General features: G+C 71.7%; 2 protein-coding genes across 5 annotated transcripts; both read right to left on the bottom strand.

Moving 5' to 3' along the window:
• Window positions 1–1,476: 1,476 nt before the first annotated feature.
• FUT7 (fucosyltransferase 7) lies at window positions 1,477–2,645 on the bottom strand. Its single transcript, XM_045573909.1, has 2 exons — window positions 2,629–2,645; window positions 1,477–2,549 (listed from the first exon to the last, which is right to left on the bottom strand). The coding sequence occupies exons 1-2, from the start codon at window positions 2,632–2,634 to the stop codon at window positions 1,533–1,535; spliced, it is 1,023 nt and encodes a 340-aa protein (XP_045429865.1). The 5' UTR covers window positions 2,635–2,645; the 3' UTR covers window positions 1,477–1,532.
• Window positions 2,646–7,597: 4,952 nt separating this feature from the next.
• NPDC1 (neural proliferation, differentiation and control 1) lies at window positions 7,598–13,675 on the bottom strand. Of its 4 annotated transcripts, none has more exons than XM_045573910.1 (9): window positions 13,462–13,675; window positions 10,548–10,695; window positions 9,681–9,821; window positions 8,769–8,924; window positions 8,579–8,645; window positions 8,383–8,467; window positions 8,092–8,171; window positions 7,857–7,938; window positions 7,599–7,761 (listed from the first exon to the last, which is right to left on the bottom strand). In XM_045573910.1, exons 1-9 carry the CDS (start codon window positions 13,570–13,572, stop codon window positions 7,675–7,677), a joined length of 957 nt encoding a protein of 318 aa, XP_045429866.1. In that variant the 5' UTR covers window positions 13,573–13,675; the 3' UTR covers window positions 7,599–7,674. The 4 variants fall into 4 exon arrangements, with proteins under 4 accessions (XP_045429868.1, XP_045429866.1, XP_036272825.1 ...); XM_036416932.2 differs by having other exon boundaries at window positions 7,602–7,761; window positions 8,769–8,927; window positions 13,462–13,674; XM_045573911.1 differs by lacking the exon at window positions 13,462–13,675 and adding an exon at window positions 13,298–13,340 and having other exon boundaries at window positions 7,602–7,761; window positions 8,769–8,927; window positions 10,548–10,694.
• Window positions 13,676–14,596: the final 921 nt, after the last annotated feature.

Genomic DNA, 14,596 nt, shown 5'->3' with positions numbered 1-14,596 from the left:
GCCGGGCCCGCCCCCCGGTCCTGGGCGCCGGGAGGACGGAGCCGCCCGGCGGCGGGGAGCGGCGGGGCTGGGGGACGGGGCTGCCCTCCGCGGGGCTCCCTCCCTCCCGCACCGGGGGCCGCCGGGGGGCACGGGGCTCCGGGCCGGGTGAGCCCGCGGGGGCGGCCGGGCGCCCGCGGAGGTGGCCGTGCGCCTGGGCCGCCCGCGGGAAGGTTCAGGGGCGATTCCCCAGGCGGCCCACAGGGGGCAGCAGAGGGCAGGCCGGCCCTGCACCCGGGAGCCCCAGGGCTCAGCTGCCTGGCCCGGCCTCAGTTTCCCCACCTGTGCTTGGGAACGTGGGTCGTGTGCCGGCCAGGATCCGGGGTGCAGAGAGCGTCACACGCACGGACCGGCGGACCCGGGGTGGGGAGCGGCGTCCGGCCCTCCCGCCCCTCCCGGCCCCTCTGCGAAGTGGGAGCGGGCCCGCTGGGGCAGGTGGTGGGCACGACCCCCCCCAGCCTACCCTGCGGCCCGAGGCCGCTTCCCTCTCCCGATCAGCACACGGGGGGCCGTTAGGTCAGGGCCGGAAGTCACTGACAGGCCTTTCCCACAAGCCGCTGCCAAGGAGGCGGGCAGTTTCCTGTCCCACGGATGCCCACCCCCCGCTGGGGCAGCGACAAGTCTGAGCTCCTATCACAGGTGCCCGAGCTGTTGGGGCCCCTGCCGGCACCCCCAGCCCCTCCTCACTCAGCCGCCTGCATCCTGCATTGGGGGGCGGGGGGGCCTTGCTACCACCAGCGCCTGGCAGAGGCTCCCGGACACCATGCAGACCCGCCTGAGAATGGGCACCTTCAGCCCGCAGAGCCAGGCTGCGGACTAGGCCCCGCCCCCAGCCCCTGGGTCTCTGACTGGAAGCCTGTCCGCGGGCGTGGGAGGAGCAGGGGGCTGGGCAGGGCGTGCAGGGGAGGCGGCTCTGGCAGGGGGAGTGCCGAGGCCTTGAGGTGGCACCGGCAGATCCCTGCAGGGGACACAGAGGCCCGCGTGGCTGGGTGGCAGATACGGGGGTCCCGTGCTCCCCACATGTGACACCTGCTGTCCTCGTCTGTGTTTCTTTATTGTCGCCGTCCCCCCCGCCCCCCCAGGGGACGGAGATGCAGGACGCCCGGAACAGCCTGGCCCGGCCGGCTCAGGCTCCGGCAGCTGCGGGCCGCGTTCCGGCCTCCAGGCTCCGGAACTGTGATCTGCGTGGGCAGTGCGGCCGGCGCCCCGTCCGAGGACAGCCTTGACCGACCCAAGATTTGATCACGATGGGGGGCGGGTTCTCAGCGGCCTCGGCTCTGATCCACCTCCGCAGCATGCACCCCTCGCCGCTCTCGCTTCCGCCACGGATGCCTCCTCCTCCAGGCAGCCTGCCCAGACCGGCCCACCCTCCCTGGTCCTCCCGCCCCTGGGCCTCGGGCTCCAGCCTGGAGGGGAGGGGCCACCGGCCCAGTCTCTGCTTTAAATGCCCAGCTGAGCCCCCACCCCGCCTGCTCCCAGCCGGGCCGAGGCCCTCAGGCCTGGAACCAGCCCTGCAGGTCCTGGTAGACCTGGTCCCGGGGCAGGTGGGGGTACCGGGTGCAGATGGCGCAGAAGCGCTGCTCCCAGCTGGCCACCCGCTGCACCTGGAACCACTCCCGCCAGCGGAAGTAGCTGCGGTACTGGCTCTCGTTCATGCCCCGCAGGAAGGCGGCCAGCTCGCGGGCCGAGCCGAAGTCGTCCACGTGCACGAAGGCGTCGGCCGGCACCAGGGCCTCGTAGGAGGCCCGCGGGGGCCCCAGCACCACGGGCACCGTGCCGGCCGCCAGGGCGTTGTGCCAGAACTTCTCGGTGACGTAGTCGCGGTGCTGCGAGTTCTCGAAGGCCAGGTAGAAGCGGTAGCGGGCCACGGTGGGCAGCAGGCAGTCGGCGCACAGCGGCCGCCGGTTGGCCTGGCCGAACACGTCCACCGGCAGGTGGGGCGCCAGCTGCCGGTACAGCTGCACACGCCGCTGATGGGCCTGGAAGTTGCTGACCACCCAGGCGGCCACCTTGCTCTTGGCGGGCACCGGGGGCGCGGGCCCCGCCCGGGGCTCCAGGCGGCCGTAGGGCATGAAGATGTCCGAGTCCCGCCGGTAGCTCAGCACCCAGTTGAAGACGCCCCGGAATCGGTGGAGGCCGTGCGTGTGGCTGGGCGACTCCAGGGAGGCCCACACCCAGGGCTGCCCAGGCGGCCGCTGGGCCAGGGGCAGGCGGGCCTGCCCGGTCTGCAGCTCCCGGTGGTGGAAGACCACAGCGTCGGCGAGGGCCAGCAGGCTGCGGTTGGTGCTCAGGGTGCAGTGGGCCACGCCGAGGCGGGCGCAGGTGTCGCTGCGCAGCTCCGGGGGCCGGCGGGCAAAGGGCCAGTTCCAGACCAGGATGGTGAGCGTGCGCTGGGGCGCGGGGGCTCCCCCGGGGGCCTCCCAGAACAGCCACAGCAGCCAGAGGGCCGAGAACAGGGAGGCCCCGGACCAGGCCCTCCAGGGGCCCCAGCATCTGGGCACAGCCAGGCCCTGCACAGGACACAGGAAGACAGCCTGTCTCCCTGGCTCACCGCGCCCGTCCCCCCGGCCGGGGCCCCCGGACACTCACCAGCATTCCTCGCCCCCGCTCTCAGGATTGTCGCCCACAAACCCGGTTCTGAAATCGCGGCCTCCGGGGCGGCACCAGCAATCACGGCTGCTCGCTGGCTGGGCCCCACCTGGGAGCTCCTTTCATCTGCTCAGAGGGAGGAAACTGGGTGTCTTCCCAGCCCCGCCCCGGCCCCCACCCCCTCCCTGGGGGTGACCTTGGTGCGAACCACCACCCTCACCCCACCTCTCCTCCAGGCCTCCGGCTGCCGGGCAGGTGGTTCCAGCGGCGCCCAGCTGCACCCAACCCCGTGCCCCCGCTGGCCCCGGACAGGGAGGTCACCCCCGAAGGGCTGGAGGTCACCGCCCAGGCCCAGGGCACCCGTGGAGGGCAGGCATCTTCCCTGGAGGCCACCGAGCCCCAGGCCAGGCCACCGCCCCTCCTGCGTGCGGGGGCCTGGCCCACCTCCCTGCTCCCCGCCTGCGCCCGGCGGCCGTGGGCGCCCGGCCCCTCGCTGGCCCACCTCGCCCGCTGCCCACCCCGTCCAGACACCTGTGCCAGCACGAGGGCTCCCGGGGCGGGGTCCATCCCAGGGTCCTGAGAGTGTCCGCCCAGGCCAGGCCCGGGCGCCCCCCGCAGGTGGCAGCGGCCAGGCGGGGCCGGCCGGGGGGCGCTGCAGGGCCTCCTCCCCCAGGACACGTGTCCATAGCGGCTCCGGGCGCGGGGCGGGGGCCCCGGTCTGCGAGGGGAAGGCTGCTGGGGGCTCCGGGCCCCTCCTCCAGGCCCACGGCTCAGGATGGGGGGCAGGGAGGGGGCTTTCCAGGCTGGAAAGGGAAGGAGTCCTGGTGTCCGGGCGCTGGCGGCCGGCCGGCGGGCAGGGGGCTGGCAACGGCTCCAGGAAGAGGAAGGCGAGCATAGAGCCCTCTCCTCCCCCACCCGCAGCCCGGGTCCGCCTGCAGGTCCAGTTCCTTCCCCTTTCGCGCGGTGCCTCCGAGCTGCAGGTGCGCAGGCGCCCCCGCCCCGCCTGCACCCCCTCGGCCGAGCGGCGCCCTTCGGCGTGCTTGTCCTGGCAGACTCAGGCCAGGATGCGTATCCGGGAGGCCTCAGGCTAGCTGGCTCCTTGGAACGGCTTCCAGGAACAGTGGGCCGGGGCTGAGAAGGCCACCGCCTGCCCGGCTGTCCTGGTCCCCCAGGACCCCGCTGCCTTCCGGGGACCCAAGGGGCCCGTCGCGTCCAGAAGGTCCAGAAGGAGGCCGCTTGGCCCCTGGGGGCTCTGCACTCCCAGGAGGACCTCTGGCGGTGGTGGGTCGCGATCAAGATCGGAGAGGGAGGGGGCGGTGGGGCTGGCAGCCACCTGCCTGGCAGGCGCAAGGTGTGGGCACGCAGCCAGGCCTGGCTCCCAGCTGTCACCTGCCCCTGCCCTCCGGGCGCCTCTGTGTTTGGGAAATGCCAACGTGGTACCCGGCCGTTGGCCCCCTCCCCCCGGGCACCTCTGGGCGGGCAGGGCACCCGGAGGAGCCACACCCTGCTCCTCCCCGGGCAGTGCCCGCGGGCGGCACACGGAAGGAGCTGATCCCGCCGCAGCTGGTTTCTGGTTCCCTGACCCCTGCCCTTCCTGTTTGCCAGGCTGAACCCCTGCCTCCGGCCTCACCCGCCCACCACCTGCTCCCTTCCTGGGTGGATGCGAAAGGGGCTGGAGCCTTGGCCCTGGCTCTGCCCCCCGCCCAGGGCCTGCGCCCGCCTGCACCCTGGGAACCCGCCGCTGTGGGACGGCTTCGAGGTTTGGCCCAGAAACAGGTCAGAACGAGAGCTCTGGTGGGAGAGGGTGAGAGGCCTGAGTCAAAGGGAAAGTGGGGGCCCCTCCTGCCAGCTCCTTTCCGACCTCGTGACGCACGGGGTGCAGGCGGCACCGGTGCCAGCTCACAGCTCCCCACCCCCTCGCTCTGCAGCTGAGCCCTCCCCGGGGGCTGGGCACTCACAGAAGGTGGGGATCTCTCACCCCGCGGCCCCCCCGCCCCCCGTCACCACCCCTGGCAGACGACACCCTGTGGAGCTCAGGCCCAGGGGCACCTCGGGAGAGAGGGCCAGCGCCCAGCGCCCAGCTGCCCCAGGGCGGCCTGGCTCCGGGGGAGTGGAGGGAGCCAGAGGGAAGCTATTGGGGGAGGGGGTAGCTCCCCGCAGCCCTCAGGAAGGGGGGTGCACTGAGGCTGAGGTGCAGCCCGGAGGGCAGCACCCGGTGGTGCCAGGAGCCATCGGACCACCTGGGCCCAGGGTGTCCTGCAGGTGCCACCCCTCCCCTCCAGTGCCCCCCACTCTCCCCCGCAGGCTCCCAGGCGCGGGACACAGCCACAGCCTGTCCGAGAGGAGCCCCAGGACTGCTGGACGTGCCTGGCTCTGGCTCACCCTCTGTTCTCTTCTGAGACCCAAGACCCACTCCTGGGGGGGGGACTCCGAATCCAGACTTGGCCAGGATTGGGGTCCCGTGGAGCCAGGGCTTCCCTGAGCCCCAAACCCTGGCCGCAGGGCAGCCCCCCACGCCCCGGGGCCTGTGGGAGGAAGGGGGTTGTGGGAGTTCGGACAAAAGCAGGGGCTGTTGGCCACGGTTCAGTTCCGGGTCGGGGCCCCTCGCCCAGAAGTCCGCAGTCCCCCCTCGCTCCCAGGCCCGGGCCTGCGGCTCCATCACGGCCACGGCCGCCGGGCCGGCACCCTCTCTGCCGGGCAGCAGGGACTCTGCGGACGGGGCGGCCGAGGAGGGAGAAGACAGGACGTACCCAATGGCTGCTCTGCCGGGAGCCAGGGACCACCGCGGAGCAGGAGGCTGGAGAGGGAGCGACGGACCTGAGGACACTATCTGCAGGGTCCAGCGGGCGAGGCGGGTGGGCTGGGCCGACACGCCAGGTGCCAGGCAACCTTTGTTGTCTGCGCCCCGTTTACACTCTGGTGGCACAGGTGAGAGAACAGCGGGCACCACCCACCCTTGTCCCGCTCAGGCGCCCGCCCCTGGCACCGCCTCCTCCGGGGCCCACACGGCTGAGGGCCAGCCGAGGCCCAGGCCAGGGGTCCGGGGAGGGTATGCCCCAGCCTGGGTGGGTGCTGGTCCGAGGAGCCTGCAGCTTTATTTATTTATTTTTAAATACATTTTATTGATTTTTTACAGAGAGGAAGGGAGAGAGATAGAGAGCCAGAAACGCTGATGAGAGAGAAACATCGACCAGCTACCTCCTGCACACCCCCCACCGGGGATGTACACCGGGGATGTGGATGGAACCTGGGACCCTTCAGTCTGCAGGCCGACGCTCTATCCACTGAGCCACACCGGTCAGGGCTCTGGGTTGTTTTTTCAAATATATTTTTACTAGAGCCCTGGGGGGTGTCCAACTGGCTTAGTGGAGGCGAGAGGCTCCTGCCACCGCCGCTGTGCTCACCAGCAGTGAACCAGGAGCCGCACTAACTACCAAGGGGCAGCACCTACGTTGTCTGCCCTCTAGTGGCCGGTGTGCATCATAGCACCCTGTCGTTCCCCCATACAGTCAATTTGCATATTGCAATCATTGACCCTCCTGCACACCCACCACTGGGGATCAAGCTCACAACCCAGGCCTGTGCCCTGACTTGGAATCAAACCCTGACCTCCTGGTTCATAGATCGAGGCTCAACCACTGAGCCACACCAGCCGACCACCAGGGACTTCCGAACCCAGTGCTTCGCCTGCAGGGCACACGGTCTGGGCCCCTGAATCCACAAACCCCTTCTCCAGGCCCAGCCGCAGCAGCTCTGACCAGACAGTACCCTCCACACCCACTCGGGGCCTCCTGGCTCCACAGAGAGAGGCTGAGGGGGGCCAAGACCCTGCTCCTGGTATTGGTGTAGCTCTCTCTCTCTATATATATATATTTTTTTAATTGATTTTGTACAGAGAGGAAGGGAGAGAGAGAGTTAGAAACATCGATGAGAGAGAGTCATCAATCAGCTGCCTCTTGCACACCCCCTACTGGGGATATGCCCGCAACCAAGGTACATGCCCTTGACCGGAATCGAACCCGGAACCCTTCAGTCCCCAAGCGGACGCTCTATCCATTGAGCCAAACCGGCCCCGGCTGCTCCTGGTATTGGGATCCCCTCCCCCTATCTCCCCTCGCAGCCCATCCCGTGCCCCACGGTGCCCCCTGCCTGGCAGCACCCCCACGTACGGTGCAGGGTTCCGGGACCTGTGTGGCGCCTCTGACAAAGCCACTCAGGCTGTGTCCTGGTCCCCCTGCTTCCGACCCCGGTGGACACGGTGTTTGTGGGGATTGGGGACCGGACCGCTGTGCCCTGCAGGCAAAGACGGAGGCTCTGGGGGCCATGCCACGTGTCCGAGGGCGCCCGATGCCCAGCCCTTTTTAAAAATATATATTTTTATTTTTATTGACTTCAGAGAGGAAGGGAGAGAAACATCTATGATGAGAGAGCATCACGGATCGGCTGCCTCCTGCATGCCCCTCATGGGCAATCGAGCTCGCAACCAAGGCCTGTGCTCTGACCGGGAGTCAAACCGCAACCTCCTGGGTCACAGGTCAACGCTCACCACGGAGCCCGCCGGCCGGGCCACCAGCCCTTCGTGTCACACGTGGGAAGGATTGGAAGGGCAGCAGCAACTCCCCATCTGCCTGGCCCTGCACCGCCCCTCCCCCCCCCGGGGGCAGACTGTCAGAGGGGTGAGGCCTAGAGGAGGAGGGGGATGGGGTGGCGAGGCTGGCCCCCGCAGGGCCCAGCGGTGCCCCCTCTGGCCCTCCCCCAGGACCAGGGGCTGAGGGTAGTCTCCAGCACGGAGCCCAGATCTGAAAGCTCTTTAATGGGCTGGTCTCCGCACCCATCCCTGCCGGCCTCTCCTCCAGTCCCTGCTCTCCGGCCCCATGCAGGAGGAGCAGAGGGGTCCTGTCCCCACAGGGGGTTCCGCGGGCGCCCCAGTCCAGACACAGGAACGGCCAGGCTCAGAGCGGTTCTTTATTGGGCAATGGGGGTCCAGGGCCCCCGGGGGCGCGGGGTCCTCGGGCGAGGGGTCCTCGGAGCAGGCGCGGGCAGCCGTCACTTGGGCGGCGGCGGCAGGGGCGGCAGGGGCGCGGCCAGGGAGGCCTGGTCGAACAGCGGGTTGCGCACTTCCATCTCTCCGGTCTGCAGAGGGGGAGGCAGGGTCAGGGCCAGGGGCAGGGGCGCAGCAGGCGGCGCCCCAGGAGCTGGGAGCCCCCCACCCCCACCCCGGCGCTCACCGGGGCCAGGCCGGGGCACTCGTACACCGTGAAGTCTCCGTCTTCGTTCTCCTCGTCCAGCTCCTTGGGGGGCTCCTTGTGCCTGTGGGGCGAGGGCCCGGGCGGGTGGGGCTCGGCCTCCGTGGCCGTGGCCGCGTGGGGTCCGGGCGGGTGGGGGGCTCTGGGGCAGGGGAGCCGGGCCTGGGGGTGGGATCCCCGGGGCCCGGAGCGGGGGTGCCTTCGGGGGGGCACTCACCGGTCCAGGATCTGCAGCTGCTGCCTCTGGTGCTGGTAGTGGTAGACCTCGGCGCTCTGCGCCAGCCGCTGGTCCCCGGGCTGCGGGTTAGGGGGGGTCAGGCCGCTGCACAGGGCTGGGCAGGGGGGCGGGGCCAGGGGCGGGGGCGGGGCGAGCGGGGGCGGGGCGGGCGGGGGCGGGGCAGACGGGGGCGGGGCTGGGGCAGGCGGGGGCGGGGCGGGGCGGGCGGGGGCGGGGCGAGCGGGGGCGGGGGCGGGGCTGGGGCAGCCACAGGGCCGGCCGGGCACACACCGAGGTCCGGGGCGTGGGGGGAAAGCTGGCCGCCTGCTGGGCCGTGTAGTCCATCTTCTGGGTCAGGCGGATGTCTCGCTGGAGCCTGGGGGATGGGAGCGGAGCCCGAGACCCTGGGTCACGACCGCTTGCCCACCCACCCACCTGCCCGTCTGCCCACCTACTTGCCCGCCCACCTGCCCACAACCGGGCTCACCTGCACCACCAGAAAGCAGCCACGGCCACAGCGGCCACGCCGGCCACGGAGCCCGCCAAGATGAGCACTGCGGGAGGAGAGGGCGCAGGGTGGAGAGGTGAGGGCACAGGGGGAGGGCAGTGAGGGTGCAGAGGAAGGGCGGTGAGGGTCTCTTCCCACCGCAGCCCTGCCTCCCGCCGGCCAGACCTACCGAGGGCGAGGCCGTACAGGTGCCCAGGCCGGGCATCCAGGGGCGACACGTGCACGGGAGCGCCCAGGGAGGAGCGGGGTGAGGGCGCAGGGGCCACCAGGGTGGAGGGGAGGCCCAGGCCTGGGCCCTGGCCTTTGGATGAGAGCCCCAGGGTGACTGCTGCGGAGAGAAGGCCTTTAGGACCCAACGGGGCCGGGTGGGGAGGGGGGACGGGAAGGGGGGGGACGGGAGGGGGGAGACAGGAGGGGATGGGGGATGGGAAGGAGGTGGGGGACGGGAGGGGGGGACGGGAGGGGATGGGGGACGGGAGGGGGTGGGGGACGGGAAGGGGGTGGGGATGGAAGGGGGGGACAGAGGTGGATGGGGAACGGGAAGGGGGGGTGGGGACGGGAAGGGGGTGGGTGACGGAAGGGGTGGGGGCTGGAAGGGGGACACAGGCAGGGGTGGGGGAAAGGGAGAGGGGTGGGGAATGGGAAGGGGGGACAGGAGGGGTGGGGGAACGGGAAGGGGTGGGGGAACGGGAAGGGGGTGGGGGGGATGGAGAAGGGTGGACAGGAGGGGTGGGGGACGGGAAGGGGTGGGGGACGGGAAGGGGGTGGGGGATCGAAGGGGGGTGGGGATGGGAAGGTGGGACAGGAGGGTGGGGACGGGAAATGGGGGTGGGGGATGGGAAGGGGGGACAGGAGGGGTGGGGAAACGGAAGGGGGTGGGGGATGTGGAAGGGGGGACAGGAGGGGTGGGGGAACGGGAGGTGGGGTGGGGGGCGGGAAGGGGGACACAGGAGGAGTGGGGATGATGGAAGGGGGTGGGGAGGAGGGAAGGGGGGGACAGGAGGGGTGGGAGGGACGGGAAGGGGGTGGGATGGGAAGGGGGGGGGCGGGAGGGGAGACAGGAGGGTGTGGGGGCTCTCACCCGGCTCCTGCCGCTGAAGGGGCGCCTGGGTCTGGGTCTGGGACAGGGCGGGGAGCTTCCAGCGCCCCGCCTCCTGCTGGGCCAGCTTCTGGGCCAGGAGGTCGATGTCATCCTCCAGCCTGGGCCGGGGGGGCGCCCCCGCTGGGAGGAGAGGGGGCCGTCAGGGGGGAGCCCAGACCCTCCTGGCACCCCCAGGTGGCTCCATCCTGGAGCCGGGCCCAGGCTCCTCCCAGGCTGGGGCCTGAGGCTGGGCTGGTACCCAGCTGCCGCTCGTCCTCCTGGGTTGCCATGGTGACAACAGAAGCCGCATTCCCAGGAAACGTGTGGGCAGGGAGGTGCCCTGTGGGCAGGGAGGTGCCTGGGAGGTGCCTCAGCCAGAAGGGCAGGGGTGCCCTGACCCCACCCATTACCAACAGAGGGGCGCAGGGCGTGGGACACACATCACTGCATCCGCCGCCTTCCCCGGAGGCAGGAGCGGGGAGGCCCACCCGGCCCCACCTCCACGGCGGGCGCTGGCGGCTGGGCCCTGCTCCCTGGGGTGGGCTCCGCGCGCCAGACAGGCTCCCAGCAGGCGCCCGGGGTCTCAGCCCCCCTCACTGCCAGGATCACCCCGGAGCCCCCAGACTCCCGCCCCCGCAGCCCCGGTGCTGCCACTGCACCTGGACCACAGCCTCTGCCCGCCTTCCCGCTCTGGGCTCCGGCTGGCAAGTGGGGTGCCCCGTGGCCCCCCGTGCCAGGAGTGAAGGAGTGGGCGGTGGAGAGGGCACAAGGGCTGCTGGGAGGTGCCTGAGCGTCTGGGCGCCCACAGAGCTCGGGAACGGGGAGGGGGGGCGATGTGTCGGGCGGGAGGGACGAGGGGGCCCGTACCCACAGGCGGCTGCAGCGGGGGCACGCAGAGCCCGGTGTGGTCCTCCTGGAAGGGCTGCAGGCAGGGCCCGCAGGCGTGAGCCCCTGGGGGGCACCGTGCCCGCCTCTTCAGGGCACAGTCCAGGCTCCCGGGACAGGCGGCCCCATCTGGGAAGGAAGCAGAGGGGGCAGCAGGGTCAGGCCTCCGGAGGCAGCCCAGTCCCAGCGCCTCCCCCACCCCGGCCGCCGGCCTGGCTCCCGTCCGCGCTGGGTGGGCCCTTCCTCCCTCTCGGATCCGGTTCGCCGAGAACCAGGAAGGCAAACACCAGAACCAGGAAGGCAAGCACCGGAGACTTGGAGACTTATCGGAACTCGCCTGCCCCACCCGCTCCCCAGGGTCCCGCTCCCGCGGGCGCCGGCCCAGCGGGCGGAAACTGACCCTCACCGGCCGGCACCCACGCCCCTGGCAGGCGCTCGGCCTCCACTTCCTGCCGCTGGCCTCGGCGGCCCGGAGGGTGGGGCTCAGGTCTCCCTCGGGCTCAGGTGCGGGCGACCCACCTCCCCCGCATGGCGCCTCTGCCCTCTGAACCCGCCCTGCCAGCCCACAGCCTGAGGGGCAGAGCCGGCCCAGGTCCACCTGCAGGGGGTGGGAGGCCGGGATGGATTTGGATAAAGACCAGAGCAGGTGTGGAGGGCTGGGGGGCGGGGTGCTCCCCAAACCAGCACTGCCAGGGGCCCAGACCAGTGTCCTATACACACAGCCAACAGATCCCCTAGATCCCATCCTGACACTGGGAGGGGAGGGAGAAGGGGCTGGGCAGTGGTCCCCTCTGCCTCAGTTTCCCCTCTGATGCAGGAGAGCTGGCCTGGCTGCGTGGCTCAGGGGTTGAGCTTCAACCCAGGAACCAGGAGATCAGGGTTTGATTCCCGGTCAGGGCACAGGCCCAGGGTGCGGGCTCCCTCCCCGGTGGGGGTGTGCAGGAGGCAGCTGATCCATGACTCTCTCTCATCATGGTTGCTTCTATTTATTTCTCTCTCCCTCTCCCGTCCTCTCTGAAATCAATAAAAAAATATACTTAAAAGTAAGTTAATAAAATAAAGTAAAAGGTGCCGAAACCAGTTTGGCTCAGCGGTAGAGCGTCGGTCTGCGGACTGAAAGGTCCCGGATTTGATTCCGGTCAAGGGCATGTACGTTGGCTGCGGGCACATCCCCGGTGGGGGATGTGCAGGAGGCGGCTGGTCCATATTTCTCTCTCATCGACGTTTCTGGCTCTCTATCTCTCTCCCTTCCTCTCTGTGAAAGTCAATAAAAATATATTTTAAAAATAAAAAATAAAGTAAAAGGTGAATTGCCTCGGAGCTAGGGAAGGTCCTGAGGCCCAGGGCACTGGCTCCAGCCACTGGGCATGAGAGCGGGTGGGACGCCCAGCAGGACCACGGGCCCCGCTTGGGGACGTGAGGGTGCGGTGCCCCGAGGACCGGGACCCTCAGCCTCGGCCCCCACGCTGCAGGAGGGCCTGGGAGCCCAGGGCGACGTGAGGGGCGGGGGAGGCCCACTCTGTTCTCCGGACCGCCTCTGGGCCGACTTGGTTTCCATGGTAACCAAACACTCAGCACCCTGGCTGTAGGCCCCTCCAGAGAGGGCCAGCAGCCCCCGTGGGCACAGCCTGGGTCAGGAGGCGCCAACCCCGGTGAGTGGGCCGGGGTTTGGGCTGGTTAAACATTAAGCCTGTGCCAGCAGGTCTGTCTGGACCCCACCCGCAGGCTGGATGCCGCACGCACCAGGCCAAAGGGTACGGCAGACCCAGCTCCCAGGCCTGGGCCTGGGCCCCCCTGCACTCCCAGCCCCCATGCGCACGAGGCCTGGGGACAGTGGCATCTGAGAGTGGCTGGCACCCCACCCGGAGCTGGTGAGCACCGGCCGGGCAGCTGGCTGGCATGGCTGCTGCCACCCACGCCGGGGGCCCCGCCCGCAGGCCCCGGAGCCAGGCCTCTGCAGGCACCTCTGGCCGCGCCAGCCTCACCCAGGGTGCTGTGCCCAGGGGAAGCCTGCCCTGCCTGGCCTCTCAGCCACACGCACAGAGAACCACACGGCCCAGGTCAGCACCAGCCCTTTGCCTCTCTGTGCCTCCGTTTGCTCATCTGTAAAATGGGCAGAGGACGGCCCCTCCTGGTGGAGCTGCCAGGCGGACCGTGGGAATGTGTGGGCCCAGAGGGGCCCTGCAGGCTGGAACCGAGAAGCAGGGAGAGGCACCCAGGACCCCGGGCCCACGGCTCTGGCTCTCTGCAGGCCTGTCCTGGGAGGGGCCCCCAGGCCCCAGCACAGGAGACAGCATGGCGGGGTCCTCCAGGGCAGAAGGTGGGGGAGGAAGCTTGAAACCGAGAGCCCCTCCTGCCCCCGCTGAAGCCAGAACAGGGCCCTGCGCCTCCCGGTCGAGCTGCCAGAGACGTGGGAACTTCCAGACCTGGTCCTGGCAGCCCAGAGGGCCGTGCCCAGCGCGCCGCCGGCCTGGGGGGAGGGGGCAGACCAGGCCTGGGACCGGCCCAGGGCAGACCGGGCGGCAGGCACTGGGGGCCCGCACCCCGCACACCAGGCCCTGCACCCTGCGCCGCGCCTCCCAGCTGCGCGCACAGGGCGGGCCGCTGACAGCAGGCCCAGGCCCGAGCCCCGGGACAGACAGACAGACAGACAGGCAGGCAGACGGACAGGCGGACAGGCACGGACGGACAGGCAGACGGACGGACAGGCACGGACGGACAGGCTCACGGACAAAGACAAGCAGCGCGTGAACGTGGCATTCGCCCCCGGGGCCGGGACGAGCTCCTCCGGCGGAGTCCTCCCGCCGGGCCGGGGGCCGGGCGGGCGGCGGGGCGGGCGGCCCCGGAGGACCGGCCGCGGGACCCCGGCCCGGACGCCGCCCCCGCGCTCGCTCACCGGGGGCGCGGCGGCGGCCCCGCGCAGGGCGGCGCCCAGGGCCAGGCCGGAGAGCAGCAGCCGCAGCAGCCGCAGCAGCCGCGGGGCGGGCGGGGGCACGGGCGTCGCCATCCTTCAGCGCCGCCGCGGGGGCAGCATGGCAGCGGCGGGGCCGGGCGCCGGCCGCGGGGCGGGGGCGGGAGGCGGAGGCGGCGGAGGCCGGGCTGTGCGCCGGGGCCGCGGGGAGTGCGCCTGCGCGCCTCCGGGGGCGGGACCAGCCGAGCGCCCCGCCCCGCGCCCCGCCCCGCCCCTCCCCGCGCCGGGGTCCCCGTTCTCCGGCCGCGGGGCGCTCGGCTCCGTCCCCGCAGGCCCGGCGGGAGGTGGGCCCCCGTGCGCCGCCCCGGCCCCCCTCCCCGGCCCCCCTGCGGGCGGCCCGCGCACCCCGTGTCCACCCCCCGGAGGCGGGACGCGCGCGGGGCTGGGCACGGAGGCTGGGGGCGCGGGGACCAGGGGCGCGGGGGCCGGGGGCACAGGGGATCGGGGGCACAGGGGCCGGGGGCACAGGGGATCGGGGGCACAGGGGCCGAGGGCACAGGGGAGCGGGGGCACAGGGGATCGGGGGCACAGGGTACCGGGGGCACAGGGACCGGAGGCACAGGGGCCCGGGGGCACAGGGGCCGGGGGGCACAGGGGGCCGGGGGGCACAGGGCCCGGGGGCACAGGGGCCGGGGGCACAGGGGCCGGGGGCACAGGGGACCGGGGGCACAGGGGCCGGGGGCACAGGGGGCCGGGGGCACAGGGGACCGGGGGCACAGGGGACCGGGGGGCACAGGGGATCGGGGGGCACAGGGGATCGGGGGCACAGGAGGCACAGGGGCCGGGGGCACAGGGGTCCGGAGGCACAGGGGACCGGGGGCACAGGGGCCGGGGGCACAGGGCCCGGGGGGCACAGGGGCCGGGGGCACAGGGGCCGGGGGCACAGGGGGCCGGGGGCACAGGGGCCAGGGGCACAGGGGGCCGGGGGCACAGGGGACCGGGGACACAGGGGATCGGGGGCACAGGGGGCACAGGGGCCGGGGGCACAGGGGCCGGGGGCACAGGGGCCGGGGGCACAGGGGTCCGGAGGCACAGGGGACCGGGGGCACAGGGGCCGGGG

Source organism: Pipistrellus kuhlii, unplaced genomic scaffold (assembly GCF_014108245.1).
Source record: "Pipistrellus kuhlii isolate mPipKuh1 unplaced genomic scaffold, mPipKuh1.p scaffold_m20_p_57, whole genome shotgun sequence".
Taxonomy (NCBI): domain Eukaryota; kingdom Metazoa; phylum Chordata; class Mammalia; order Chiroptera; family Vespertilionidae; genus Pipistrellus; species Pipistrellus kuhlii.
The sequence above is the reverse complement of the archived record's forward strand: the minus strand, read 5'-3'. Positions and strand labels throughout refer to the sequence as shown.

What these genes read in the sequence shown, in the direction of transcription:
- NPDC1 (XM_036416932.2), bottom strand. Translation starts at nt 13,572, where the DNA reads ATGGCGACGCCCGTGCCCCCGCCCGCCCCGCGGCTGCTGCGGCTGCTG. An exon ending in GCTGCTTTCTGGTGGTGCAG is followed by an intron (nt 8,468 to 8,578) that starts GTGAGCCCGGTT and finishes CCCATCCCCCAG; the next exon opens with GCTCCAGCGAGACATCCGCC. An exon ending in AGTGCCCCGGCCTGGCCCCG is followed by an intron (nt 7,762 to 7,856) that starts GTGAGCGCCGGG and finishes CCCCCTCTGCAG; the next exon opens with ACCGGAGAGATGGAAGTGCG.